General features: G+C 33.6%; 1 protein-coding gene across 1 annotated transcript in view; it reads left to right on the top strand.

Moving 5' to 3' along the window:
- The window catches only part of CCDC73 (coiled-coil domain containing 73), a 55,551-nt gene that overhangs the window by 15,284 nt on the left and 24,603 nt on the right, over nucleotides 1-15,664 (top strand). The window contains exons 4-8 of the mRNA XM_088145091.1: nucleotides 582-617; nucleotides 1,774-1,848; nucleotides 7,745-7,783; nucleotides 12,627-12,762; nucleotides 12,995-13,074. Of these exons, the coding sequence (XP_088001217.1) occupies nucleotides 582-617; nucleotides 1,774-1,848; nucleotides 7,745-7,783; nucleotides 12,627-12,762; nucleotides 12,995-13,074 (366 nt within the window). The remainder of the gene's footprint in view (nucleotides 1-581; nucleotides 618-1,773; nucleotides 1,849-7,744; nucleotides 7,784-12,626; nucleotides 12,763-12,994; nucleotides 13,075-15,664) is intronic.

Genomic DNA, 15,664 nt, shown 5'->3' with positions numbered 1-15,664 from the left:
GTCCTATGATATATTGCTTTAACATCTGTCCTCCCAAAACACAGTGATCTGATAAATTCATTAATTGTGATTGGAAGCTTGGCTTATTAGTCAAAAATTACTTTCTCTCACTCCTATTCCATTTCCTTGAGAACCAGTGTGGAGTAGTGATTAAGCTGTTGGACTTAGTGGGGAGACCCAGGTTCTAATCTACCCTCAGCCCACATAGGAAGAGGGAGCTCCTGTTACAAAAAGCAGGATATAAATGTAATTAATAAATACATATAAATTTTGCATATATATTAAAGTTCTGTTTTCTTCTACAGATAACCAACTTCAGGATAACAAAACCTTGAGATTTATTCATATATGATACAGACACTAGTTTTGAGTTAATTTTTTTTTCCTGTAGAGTTTTCACTGAAGAGTCTGCTCCTATTTAGGAAATAAATTTCCTCTGCAGTGCAAGCTACTAAATTTTGCTGGAAGCTTAAAGTGTAATAATATTTTCTATTAACTAAATAAAAATGTCCTGGTTTGGCTAAAATGTTGAACATTGTTTGAACATACTGTTTATTTTTTTTTTCTTCTTGGCATTCAAGTTTCAGGCAAAAATTATTGCTATGGAAGAAGAAAAGGTAATATGAACATTTGTATAATTTACTTGTTCAATTAATGGATGTTCAGTTAGTGGTTGAGATTTTAAGTGCTTTGTATGGAAGGTACTGGCAGGGACTCATTTCTTACATTCTAATAGCAATGTGTACAACAACTGATAAGTCCCACTCAGAATGTTGATGATCTTTCAACATAGCTTCCCAGATGTTCATGTGTATGCTTCTAGAAGGAAACACTAGCTATATTCCTAAGTATATATCAAATGCTTTGATGGATCCAGAGTACCATTATAATCTTTTTTTAAAAAAGTGATTTGTGTTATTTATGGTTTAGGGACTTTTTAAAAAAAATTCTATGTTGTAAACCACACTGGATCCTTCACAATAGGGTGGTACATAAATGTTGATACAAATAAATAAACCATTCTAGATTTCTGTCAAAATATGGCCTAAAGAGAAAATTACAGAATGTCTGGATTAATGAAGTTTATATGTAATTACTTTAGAGAAGTGATGAAGCTGAATTTTGCAATTGGCAGGTTACTGTAAAATAGCAGAATGTGTGAATATAATTCAGAGGCTCACTGCATATTGTTCTTTTTAAAATTAAAATACCATATATGAAAAATAAAAAGGTCACATTTTGCAAAAAAAACACGTATTAGGGTAATACTTTCCTTGCATAGTAGAACAGAATCTGTGAACTATTTTATAATAATTTCAAAACAGAGACATTAAGTATACTGTAGAAGAATATAAAGCAAGATACAATATATTTTTCAATAAGTATCATTCTCAATGTCCTTGGAATAAGTACATTTCTAGCCTTCAGATCAGCACAGCAGGAAATCCCATTCAGTCACAGTATTCAACACAGAGAAACATAGGCATCCACAGCTGGCTACAGTGATGGAAAAGTGACACATGTGACATCACAATACAAATTCTGTCTTTACACACTTGTGTAGTATGTAAGTTAGAGTTTGCATCATGACATCCTTATACACGTTTCATTAGTTATCCCCCACTGGATCCCTTGAAATCACGTTTTCAAATATGTGTACTCACAAAATAAATGTGCACATTTATATCATTTATTATTATTTATCCATAATGATAAATATATTTCAGAAGATTTATTCAAGAAATGCATGACATAAGAAATGTTTCTTTGAAGGGAAAACATCTGCTTGCCGTGGAATCAAAAGAAAGAGAAATGGAAGGATTGAAAGAAACATTTAAAAAATTACAGGTACATTAACACTGCATTCAAATATTTATTTATTTAGGTCCTGATGCTACAGTACAACAGTGAAGACTATGCATGATGGATGAAGTAAATGATCTGATTTCGGCAATTACCAATGAAGAATAACATAACGTGAATCCCTACTCTTTTTCCTGTCAGCTTGTTGATAGATTTAGCTTTTATTTATGTGTTTGCTGTATTAGGCTGAAAAATTTATCTATCCTGCAAAGAGCTGAGGAAAACAACATATTTACTCAAAGAGAAAGTTAAAAAATCTTCTTCTCATTGTCAATCACAATAAAATTTTCAAATATGTTATGTCATAAGCTTTCATAGAATCTTTCATCTTGGCTGCTTTTGCTACAGTCAACTTCTACAAACTACAGTAAATATGTGTTACAGATTAAAATGAGAGACAGTAATAGGACAAAGTTCTTCCCCCAAATAGATGTACACAGATACATATAATAAATGCAGAAAATATTTAACAGTAAATGTATTAGCATGTATTTTACAGGATTTGAAAATGTAAACATGGTTTATTGTGGCTGTAATTTTTCTGTCAGCATGGAAAAGCAAGACATTCTTCTGATTTCTAATATTAGAGATTACATTTTCTTCATACAGGGAGATATGGTATCACCGCTTCTTTCCACAATTATTATGTTATCACTCAGTGAACAGAACTCTTCAAGATGGTGTGCTAATGGGCAAAGTCCAGAAAGTGCTAACCTCTTGAAATTTGATTTTCTCTCACTTCTTTGGAGAGTCATAGGATCCCATCTATTCTTCACCATCAAGTTAGGAAAATATGGTTTTGGGGTTTTTTTGTTTTTTGTTTATATCTTTGTCACACTAGAGCCTGTTCTGATAGACTTTTGAACATAACAATTCTTCCTATTCTCAGAGACAGAAAAGCTCATATGCATGGCTTGGTCAAACTCAGGCACACATCTTCTGTCATGAGTGATACATAGCACATGGTATCCTGTACATAGCTGGCTCAATGTGTCACAGTGTGACAGGGTTATTTTTTGCACTGAAGGTGTATTGTGTTCTACACTGGTGGTAGTTGACACAGAAAACAACACAATGGAGGTTTTTTGCTTTTTTACTATTTACAAGTGAAGCTATTTACAACAAGGATTTACAATACAGTCCCGGTGTTCACCTGGTGTCAGATTTCCTCCTAGATCAGAGACTATATCTCCCTCTAACTCTCCTGCTAATTGTTTTGTTTGCCTCCCTCTTTCACTCCAACTCCCTCCCCCATTTCTGGGCTAACAAGAGAGAGAGAGTAAAAAGAAAGGAATAGGCTGGAATTTTACTATAGTGTGCATAGCATGGCTTGACGTCTCCTGGAACTGCTCAGCTGAATGCCTACTGCTTCTCTGCTGGGGAAAGAACATCTCACAGGGTCTTCTGCCCAGTCCTTCTCCAGAGATCAGGGCTTTGCTACTGATTGCTGATCCCCTTCTTTCCTTCTCGGGTCTTGGGTGAAGCTGCCATCTGCAGCCAGCCATGTTCATCCTTCCCATCTTGAGTCTCGAGCAGAGCTCTTGTCTCTCTGGGTCTTCACTTCTTTTCTTCTAGGGAAGCTACCCCTGGACCTTTCTTCTCCCTTCCTGACCAGGAACCGACAACTGCTCCACACACTTAACTTCTTTCTCCACCTTTTCTCTCCAGCCGCTCTGTTCACTCCATGCGCAGACTTTTTTCTCTCCTCTCCTTTTCTCTCCAATTTTTAATTGGCGCAGCAACTGAGGAGGTGGGTCTCACCCCAGGCCTCTAGTCCCTAACACCTATATACCAGGCTGGACAAATGGGACTGCTGTTTCAAAATCTCCCCACACCAGCCCTGGCAAGCAACCAGCTCAGCTCATCTGCCCTTGTGACAACACAGCTGCCCTTCAAAGCCCAAAATGAGCTGCTTTTCCCTTTTATTCACCAACTATGCCGGGTCACACCAGCAGAACAACAGCCATGCCATGCCACTAAAACCAATATGCCACACAGTGGTACAGGATATATGTAAGAATCTCCAAATAGTTCTTGCTAGATTATAAGAACCACATAGCTAGAGAAGCCTCTATTCACTTCAGTTCCTCAATCAGGTCTCCCTATCTTTTGTCCTTTCACTATCTATTATTTCATCTGGGGAATGAGTACAAATCTGTTCAACAGTAACTTGGAGCCAGACAAAATACACATAAGCTAAAATACCTGATTCATATTTGGGAAGGTCACAAACACAAGCTGAGATTTCTAATGGCCTACATAGAAGTAATGTGCTTCCTGTAGTGGAAAGATTCCCAGTCTCAAGCTCTGAGAGCAGAGCATCTCCAAGGGACTCTAAATACCAAAGCATAGTAACTGATCTTGAATGGACAACAGACAAAGTCTCCAATTTAGGAAATATTTCTATAGGTTGTGACCAGAAGGAGTTGTATAAGTCTGATTGTGTTTGGATTGCTTTAAGCTGAATAATAAACCCAGCATACGTACCAAATGTTCTAGAATTTTTTCAAGCCAGACAAAATCAGGTATAGATTCTTCTCATAGACCCAAATTATATTCCCTGAGATTTACTGATTTGGTGAGATTAAAAATGATTTTCCTTTAGGAATCTATTATGGGAAAGAGAATCTTCAATTCACATTAGCTAAATTGCTTAAAGCACAGATTATCATGATCCATTTTTTAAAAGCTGATCAAACTTCTTGGGTGGTAAGAGAAAAGCTAAATATGGCTAATTTATTGCTACTGATAAAAGTAAGACTAAGTCAAAATATGATGAAAGCTTTAGGAAGTATTATATTTATTTCTTGTCCAGCCCTAACTCCAATAAATGAATGTGTTTTATTCATGAGATGGGGCTCACAAATTCATGAGAGGCTGCAGTTTGCAAATTTTGAGAACTCCTAGCTTAGAGATAGCTTTACAAAAGTGAAGGGCTGATTCTCAACAAGGCAGTAAAGTAGAACACACATAATTTTAGCAATCTTTAGGATCAACACTGCATGGTGGACAAGATCTGCAAAGTTTCCACTTAAAGTCCTGTTACACCATTCACTCAAAATCATAAATGTTCTGGACCAACGAAACAATTACATCTGAAATGATTCTGTTACTGAGAACATAAAGGAAATTGCTGCTTCCTAACAACCAAAAAAGGACTTACTTTGTTGTGATGTTTCAATCTTCTTGGTGAAATGAGAACTGTTAACCTGCTGCAGTTCTGTAACTAGGATCTTAGAAGTCATCTCCTTATGGACTTATGTGGACATCTTATCTTGCTGTTTCTTACTCTTGAAGTAGATGTAGAATGATTATTTCAGGTTGTTAATTGCAGTATTTTTTTTAATTCCAGCTCTATCTGCAGTAAAAGAAGGAACTTAATCCTGAAGTAAATAATTTTCTTCATTCCAGCAAGAATAAAACTTCACAGGGAGACGTCTTTTTACTTCCAGAAAGTTCACACTGGAATTATTAAATTTAGATTAACATGGCTACTTTTATAGAATTTTTTTTCCTGGGCGTGCTTCTTCTGGTTTTAATTTAAGGAAAACAAAATATTTCAGTTGGAAAAGTAAAAAAGAATTCTGAAAACATCTTTTGGAACTATAAGAAACCAGAGTAACTTCTCACTATTAAATACTTATACATAATTTTTTAAGCCACACCTTAACCTGAGTATAGGGCATTTTACCAAAAACTTATGATTTAAGATCCTTGCATTATTTATTTATGCCCTTTCTTTTTACTCTGCAACAATGGGAAAAATGTTATCTGCCATTAATTCTGTACTGATTACTCTGTTCCCATTAACTTTATAAATAGCCTGGTTATTTTGATGTCATTCTTTGTTTATTTAATAATCCAGTTAATGCTGAGATTATTGTAAAAGCAAATTCCTTCACATTGTTGACCTTCTGTGCAAAAGGCTGAAAGGATTTGTTATGCCCTGCTCAATTCATGACACAGCAGAAGTGATATATAGTGTACTTCATGGTTGGGTGAGCATGTTACATGGTTTTAAAGTAATAAATGCTCCCTTGCTTTTCTTAACTAAGATAAACTTGAAAAAAAATATATCATCCAGTGATGGAATCTTATTTAAACTGATCATAACAAAGGCCTTTTGAGTGAGACGCTTCTGATTTTATTTCAGCCAGCTCAGTTGCACTAAAGTAGTTCATCTATTCTATTATGTATACAGCATCAGAACAATATCTGAACATCAGAAAACATACAGAATTGCTTCTTTTCTTAGCTGATCAGGAAAGTTACCAGGCTTTTTTTATTCAGAGGAGAAACACATTCTTATGCAATTCTGATAGTAGCAGCACCTAGAAGCAGATTATTTTATTAAAGCCATTGAGAAACTGCACTTTATCTTCCCATGTCACGGCTAGGATACTAACTTAATCCCACCCACTAGCTGGGAAGGAGCGGCTGCTCCAATGCTTGCTTTTCCCTTCTTACCCTATTTGTTCTTCATTTCTAAGCTTGCCACCTAGAGAAATCTTATTTTTCAATATATGTACAACTTTTGGGATATAGGTTAATTATTATTTTATTCACATAATTCACATTTATTCAGGTGAATAAGTTTAAGTTTAGTTTTCTTTGAACATACTGTTAATGGCAGTACTGTTTTGTAAAAATTCTGCTTATGTATAGCAGCTGCTGATCACAATATATGACTGATAGCAATAACTGTCTGCCATTCTTTAATGCAAAAAACAGGGAAAAGTTGGTACTCTACTCTACATTTATTTTCCTCTGATTTCAAGTTTGGAATTTTTTTTATATATATATATACACCAGCTGCATACTATGTTGACATTTTAATTCAGTTCACTAAAATTCATTTCCTGTTCAGTCTCTCTCAGCATAGATCTCATTAATATATATGTGAATTTCGATTTTATTTATTTATTTATTTGTTTGTTTATTTATTTATTTATTTATCAATGCAATTCACTTTACGCTTGACTAAAATTGAACTGCATTTGCCATTTTGAGCCCCATTCATCCAATACAGAAAGGAGTCTTTAGAGTTCTACATAATCCCATTTAAGTTTAGTTGCCTCACTGCTCACCCCTTGCTCCAGATTGTTTATAGATAAGTTAACAAGCACTAGTTGTAATTCTGGTCCCAGAGGGACCCTGCTTTGAAAATTCTGCAAGTCAAAGATTGTCTATTCATCCTTAATCATTATTTGCTGTTGTTTAGCCAGATATTAATCCATGAGTGCATTTGTTCTCTTACCCTATGGCTGCTGAGTTTGCTCAGGAGTCTTGGTAAGGGATTGGCGAAAGCTGTTCTGAAAATCCAGATGTAGTTAGATTACAAATAGTATAATCTGTGTAGATTACAAATATTATAATCTGATAGAAATTTGAATGCAGTAGTATCTGCAATGCCATTGAAATTGACCTAGTATTTCAATGTTATAGACTTTTTTTCCAATCAAGAAAGTTAATGCAGAGAAAAATCATAAGATTCTTGAATGCAATTTTCATGACTGACATATAAAAATATTTTATAAATTATTATTCATATTTCATCAGTATGCATAAAGTGTGGAAGGTGGAAAGAAGGACTTTCTAAACCTCTGAAAATCCTCTCTGCCTTGAGTGCTGCATTTATGATGAACATGTTTTGTCACTGATTCTTTATTTCTTTTTTTAATCACAAAAGAGAAGACTTGGTTATATGTAATAACTTGAAAACTGATAAACCATAGTACTAAAAAAACTTTTAAAAGATTTAATTTTTAATAATTTCCATAAAGTAGTATAATGACAAATAATTGTTAACTGATATTAAATGCATTAAGATAATTATCTGGGATACAATATTAATAAAAATTATTTGTTTTTATTATAACAGATTTCAAAATACACTTTGCAAAAGAAGCTTAATGAAATGGTAAGGTAATACTCTAAGGAAAAAAAATGGAATCCTAATCTCTTGTTCAATGAATGGAAATTTTATTCATATAAGATGGATAGGCATTTTTTTTACAAGCACAACTCTTCTTCTGATCATGAAAGAAAAAGCTGAATTGCATGCCAAACACTTTGCATTTTATGTGAAGTATTTTAATTAAGAACTTTTACATTATCGATCCATCACAGACATTGATTGGTAGGCAACTCAAGTAGCTTTTTATTTCATGCTAATATTTCTGAAATTATTCATCCAAATATCTTAGTATTTGATTCTTGTTCTTGTAAAAACTGGGCATTCTCATTTGTACATTCTCATTTGTCAACTGTCTTTGTAAAATAACATACTTTTATTAGCAAAAGAAGAATTAAAGCTATATGTTTTGATGAATTTTGTTTTCTATTTACAAGCTATTTATAATTAAAATATGCATATATGACTTGCATATTATTTGAATTTTGATTTTAAAAAAAGGAATATAAAATACTGTAGTGCTTCCTCTTCTTTCACTATTATACAGAAAAATAAGAGTCCTTGAGTGCCAATTCACTCTGAACCATGTTTGAATTTAAAGAGGGCTGTTGAAACACTGCTAAGCTTGATTGACTAAAAGCTGTGAAAATTCTGCTGCTGCTCAACTGGAAAGAACAAAGATAATATTGTCAGACCATTATAAACTGTTATTTTAATTAAGAAGCTCAAAACTAGAGTCCAGTTTAGCCTTAAGTACCATGACATTTGTACAGAAAGTCATCTTCAACGCTACAGTGATTTTACACAAAATATGGTGAAATTGAATAATGTGTCCTTTGACCTGAGAGATAAGGCTACAAGTTAAAGATCAAAGGCAATGTAAAATGTGTTTGTCCTATTTCACTTTTAAGTTAGATTCTTTATTTAAGTTGTGTTCTATTACACACATACAGTACACACACACAAAGATATGGCTGTTATCATTATGCATTTTAATTCTTAATTTTACAAAATATACTTTATGTTACCTTTAATTTTAATGTATCAGATATAAGCGGATTTGGAAGTTATTTGATAATTTCTTAATATGTTAGAGTAAATATGATAAATTCTCATATTTACAAATAAATTTCAGACTCATACAAGTGCTTTGGCTAGTGATGATTTGAAATCATTCTTTAATGGTGAAGAGAATTTTCACCATGCTAATTGAATAGCTATGGAAAGCAAACCTGTTGGCAGGACAGCATTCTGATACAACCAGGTATTTGGTAAAACATAAAGCAGTCCTTTATACTATACTAACAACTGCCTTACTGAGCAAGTCTTTTCTCACAAGAATTAAACTAAGACCTGCATCAAGAGACATAAAGGAAAAAGATCATAGACTAAAATCCAGGGCTTCATCCTTTAACCCTAATTTTTCCAATGAATACTGTCCCTATTTTTGTCTGGATCCCATTCACACTTAAAATAAAGTTGCACATTATTTTATTTTTTATATTATAATAAATTAAAATAAATATGTATTATAATAAATTTATATTGTAATAATATAATATAATGTAATATTATTTTTAAGTTGCACTTAAAATAAAAATAGTATTGAAGGATTCCTCAATCTATTTCAATGGGCATGTTTGACATATTTGTACTCAGTTGCACAATTGTCTAGTTAAATGTCCGAAGCTCCCTTGGAATGCACTGGAAGAAAAAAGAAACCTTTAGAAGAGAAATAACATAGTTACTCAAGGAGCAACCTGTGGTCCATGAGCAGCATGTAGCTTAAGCCTTGTGTCTTCTTATACCACAAATGGTTTCTCAATAGTATACCATTGGCAATTTATTGCATAATGACAATGCAATCTTCCAACGAAAGCCTACAGGAAGTCAATGAAAATGCAGCATTTTTTAAAAATCCAAATGCTAGAAAAAGTGGGGAAAAGGGTAAAATATCCAGCCTCTTCCATAGAGATCAGTGCTACTGCCCTATTCCATTTGATCTTTAGTCAATTAAAATGGAGAAAGTAACATGTGCATCCTTTAAATTCAAAAAGGTTGGCAATCCCTGGGCTCAAGAGTGGGTCACTCATCAGTTTTCAGAAGAGAATGATAAAACAGAAGACCAAGTTCAGGCACTTTTGCACAAACAGCCCTAACCTATTTTCAGAATCCTTTGAAGTGGAATGGAAGAATGAATTATTAATTAAAAACCTATGAGGAGTTAAGGAAAACTGACTGAGAAAAGCAATAGATAGTTAACAACCCTCACTTCCCTCCCGAGTTATGGTGAAATTAAATATTTCAATACTGTAACATATTACAGAGTACAGTAAAACATTACATTACAAAACATTTACTGAAAACATTCAATAAAGTAACAGAGTTTTAGAGGAAGGATCTTACATTAATATATCACAACACTTTCTTACAGTTCAATGTTCTTTGCTACTTTTCTCTCCCAGGAGCAGTAGTAAACATGTTCTTAGCATTTGTGTGGCCTGGAAAGGTAGAGCATAAGGTACTTTTTTGGACATAATGGCTGCCCACTCTTTACACCACATTAATAAACTAGCTGATTTTGGTGCAGTTGAGCAGCAAACTAAAACTTTAAATGTTTTCATACATCATGCTGAGGCCCTAAAATAGTAGTTTGTTTTTTTCAGCTTTTTTTTTTTTACATAGGGATATATGTATTATGTGTATTTGTAAAAAAAAAAGAAAAAGAAAAAAGAAAAAGAAAAGAAAGGGAAAAAACAAAAGAAAAAAAATCCCCAAATAGAGCAGGGATAAGGAGAGCAAAATACTGTATTTTTCCGACTATAAGACGATACTTTTTTCTAAAATCCTTACCCTAAAAACTGAAGGGCGTCTTATTCAAGGAAGTCAGCCAAGAATCGCGGTTGCAAAACTGCCAAACTTTGTTTCTGCAGAGAGGCTTCTTCCTATTGCTAGCCTCCAATCACAAGTGAAATAGCTTGTCTCCCAAACAGACTTCCTCCAATCACGAGCCTGATGTAACTGATGTCAGCTGATGCTGAACAAACCAATTAGAGGAAGGCTGTTTGCAGAGACAAGCTATCGGCAGTTTCACTCGTGCTTGAATGGAATCAGTTAAGCAAAAGAGCCTGGAATTAGAACTGCAGAGAGACGGTTTGGACCTCCTCCCACCGAGTGTATCAGGTAAATGTTAACTAATTACTAAATAAAAATGTGTTCTGCACTATCTTTAAAATACTGATTTTTAAATTTTGGGCTAGAAAAGTGGGGGGCGTCTTGTACATGGGGGCGTCTTATTGTCGGAAAAATACGGTAACCCACTTCACATATGAAGACTTTCTTCACATAAGAACTGTGTTATATTTCTGGATGTTTCTTTCCAGCTTTCTTATCTATGCTGTATATAATTTTTTCATCATAACTACCTGTAAGAGTATAATTCCACTTTTTATTGGAATTCCAAAAATGTATTAATGATCATGAAAAAAAATCTGAATTTATTCTTCTAAACTATGGCAAGCCTAATCTCATAAATGGCTACCATGAACATTTCATCCAATTTTAAATAAATAATGTCAGTTAAAATATAATGTGGAAAGCAATCAGATAACTTTTTAGTAACAACATAGATGGCAATTGAACTTGCTGCAGGACTACTCTGGTTGTATAAATGAATGAATAAATGTAAATTTAATTAAATGTAAATTTAAATGTAAATGAGAAAAAATATAATTTTAGTGCTACAACCTTCATATTTAGTAAGAATCAAGCCTGTTCCAAAGGCGAATACATTTAAAAATCCAAACTCAGCTAATATAAAGTTGTATTACTCTGTATCTTGCAGACAGTATTCTAGAGCACATGGAACTGGATGCAACATTCCAGCCATGCCTGCTCCTTATTGTGTTGTGCCTAGGACAGGAACTGCTATATTAAGCACAAGAACAAAAGATAAGCTGAGAATCAAGGAAATAATAGAACAATTTATGCAAGGAAATATTTTTGAGGTCATTTTGACCATATCTTTATCGAATAATTAACCCTATTATATTAATAAAATCTAATTCCAGAAATAATATTTGACCTGTGAAGTATTCTCAGGAAGTGAAATATATAATCTACCCTGTGTGTATTCAGCAACTCATATTATGATGATAAATCAAGAATATAGGATTCTAATACCAGACAATGAGGTATTCCATGGCAAATGACTAAATATGTTAAATGTACATTTAGAAAGGACATAGTACTACTAACTGGTGATTGGAATATAGAGTGTTGGATAGCAGTTAGCTTTATACAGCAGAAAGAATGTATTTTAAAAATGACATATGAGAGGAAAGCTTTCCTCCATTATGGCAAGAGAAAGGAAGTCAGGTAAGAACCTGGAATGCTCAGGTTGGAATCAGAAGAGAAAAAGAACTGAACTGAGAAAGGAAAGAAGTGATGAAAGTATTTAGAATATCAGTCAAACCAATAGAGATATACAAAGTGAATCTTTAGAAAAGGAAAGGAGATAAAAGTGCAGAGTTCCTTTGCTAAATATCTCTACATTTATTGCTTGTAGTGGTTAATAGGTTTATAGATGCAGAAAGTTGAGGAATTCAGGGTAACCATATAGGGAACATGGAGGCAGGAACGTGGAACAATAGGAATTCTTGGACTGGGCAAACACAGTGATGCAGGAGTTAGGTTTAACAGTGTTTTATTTCCAGCACCTGCTTCAAGTAACATAATAATATATATTACACATGAATATCACAACATCAAAATCAAATTATATACATAATAGGAAAGAAAAGATGGAGAAGTGTAATCAAATTCAAAGAATTTTGCTTTGTTTTTGCAGGAGCATAAGATGCAGTTGCACAGTTCAGCAAAGGAAGATCATCAGAAAAGACTGAATGAATTTGAAAAATGCCATGCAGTTATAATGAATCAATTTGAAATAATAAAAGGTGCTCATGGGAAATTAGAGAAAAATGGTAAATATGTAATAAATTCTGGACATAATTTAATAAAATATAACGTAGTAATGATACTAAAGGAGAATGCTCCTGACTTTTCAAAAGAGATTTTAACTTTCCTGTCAGAAAAAAAGTCCACAAACACATTCTTCAGAATGACCTCACTCTGTGGAATATGTGAAGTAACATGACAAAGACTTGCATTTTAATATTAGTTTTTTTATTTCCAACCCCTCTCCCCTTCTGTAAGTTGTGGAAGCAATTCAACTCAATAAGAACTTGTCAGCAGTCAATACAAGACAAGAGTCTGAGATAAATAACCTAAAAAAGGTAGGTATGAAATGCATTTAGTTTATTTTAGTATTATCCCTGTTCAGTTTAAGGCATCCAAACACAGGTTGGCCTACAATCTGAACATATGGAAACCCTATTAAAATAATCAGCTCCAATAATTTGTTGTAGGTTATCAAGATTTCTCTGTCAACTCGTTGTATAATCCCTAGGAAGGCAGTGCCTACTTTTTTCTGCATCTGATCTCATCCAGTATCCCACTAAACAGAATCGATTTGTCATATATGGGGAATAATATCCTGGAGAAATACTTGGCCAAGATTTTACTAACCTAGAAACTTGTGGCATGCTATCATTAAAATAAACAGAAGCAAGTTCCATACTTCTATCTATAACACTATTCTTTATACATGTATAGAAATTGGAATTCTTGCAATATGTGAAGAACATTCCAAATTTCCTGTTGGACTTCCAATTCCTGGAAGGGGGCAAGAAATGCTGGTAGAGAAGAGAGGGATAGAGAAAGATAATAGGAGTTGTCAAAGAGCACTTGGGATACAGTGTTATGGTCCCTAGGCCAGCAAACTTGGTGGTATTGGATTGTTCAATTTTCCCTTTCAAAATCAAGCTTTTAAACTTCCCAAAGGAATCCAGCATCATATGCCCCTTCTCTATCAGCCTGTTGAGGCTATTTGTTTAAAAGATCAGGAAAAGCTAGCCTCAGAAAACTCAGGTATCCTGGGTATTGAGCTTGAGATAGATTGGGAAGGCTGAGAATCTGAAAGATCCTTAATGTCCCCAGATCCCAGCCAACCCAGTGAGAAATTTAAATCATCTCTTTTCCTGATCTAAATAATTAATCTCCTTTTGCTTGGCACCTAGAAACAAATAGCTACCACACTTTTTTTTTTGTCTAGGGGTTTAGAGTAGAATATACTATCTTCTGAATGCTCCTACCAGAGTGTAGGATTTGATGGGAGCATTGTGCTCCTGCCAATTAATTATGATTATTGTTATTGTTGACTATTGCACTTTTAATATTTTGCTATATAGTAGAATATATTACTTTTATTATGTTGTATACCATGATGAGTCTTGAAGTTATGGTAACATATAAATTTGATAAATAAATAAAAATAACTTCCTTTACTTTGTATCAGTGGTATACATAATTTGTGGCCTCAGAACTTCATGCAGTCCCTGGAAGCCTTGGGTGAGGCCCTCAGAAGCCTTTAAAAGTTGTTATCAATTAAATTTTTTAAAATGTCTGAAGAGGAAAATGATTAAATATATGCATAGAAAACATATTAATTCTACTTAATTTTCATTACAATCAAATATAACCAAAATTTAGTCAGATTTTGTTTTTGTCTTGGCTCTACCCATTACTTTTTGTAGTGCAGCCAGTGGCATCCCCAATGAAAGGTTCAAAAGATGGTGAATGTGGCCTCCTACCACAAATGCTGCTGCATGTGGCCCGTGATACAGAAAGACATAAGACAAATTATGTACTTCAGCTTCATACAAATAAGATATTTAATATTTTTTTGTAGAGCACACTATATATAATGCCTTTTAAAATGGGAAAGCCAAAACCCAGAATGACTTGAGTTCTCCAGGCAATACACTAAATACCCATGCTAGAATTAGAGCAGTTGGATGTTTCTATGTTCTTTAGTTCATCCTTTTGTAATGAAGAGAAATGTTAATAGGAACAGAGATACAATATAAATATTTTACAATTTATTTGTTACTATTCTTGTATTTATTATTATTTTGAATTTTTAACAGAACATGTAGCTTCTCAAAGTTCATTTTAGTATTGTGCTTTTTAAAATCCCTTCAGAAATTAGCTGCATTCTATGGTGAAAATAATGTATAAAGAAAAGATAATATTAATATGTTTATTTATTTTTAAATCATTTAATAATACTATTAACTCCCAACTGCTTTAAATTATGGCATACTATGAATGCCATCCTTGAGTCCAAAGGCATGGACAAATAAATTTGGAATCCCCATGAGATTCCAAATACTGCTGAGACAGGTAGATTTGTTGATTAGAAGCTTAGTTTCCACTAAATTTTCCAAAGATATTTGATTTAGCATTCAGTTCTCTCTTCCTGCTTGTTACAGTAGTTAATTGGGAGAGGCTTATCACCTTTTGAGAGTAGAAGATGCCATACCAAGAGCTATCACTTTAGAGGCAAAGGAATGATAAGCCACTACAAAAACCTTATACGTTTCTTCTAAACAGGAAAAGGAAATGTCATGTCAGCAAGTCAAGCTTTTTGACAATACTGTGTGAGGCAAGAACGAGCAGAAGGAATATCATGCTTGCTATTTTGACTCCACTGTTTTAAATTAGGTCCCTAGCATTTTTTATTTATTCTGGCTTCATTGTGTACAATTCAGCATCAGTAGTGGAGGAGAACCACAGGTTAGAAGTAGTTTTCCCTTTGTAACATCAGCTTCTGTTGGACCATGACTGAAATAATTTTTCATTAAAAAAAGTAGCTGTATTTATATGACCTGGTATTCGTAAAGTTCAGCAATTTGAATAATCTTTATTTCTATTTTCCACTGTTATATGATTTTGTCCAGAACAGTTAAACTGTTGGACTGTGAT

Source organism: Python bivittatus, unplaced genomic scaffold, assembly GCF_059951505.1.
Source record: "Python bivittatus isolate LINGU-HERP-01145 unplaced genomic scaffold, Pbiv_v1 ctg000480_np1212, whole genome shotgun sequence".
Classification (NCBI taxonomy): domain Eukaryota; kingdom Metazoa; phylum Chordata; class Lepidosauria; order Squamata; family Pythonidae; genus Python; species Python bivittatus.
The sequence above is the reverse complement of the archived record's forward strand: the minus strand, read 5'-3'. Positions and strand labels throughout refer to the sequence as shown.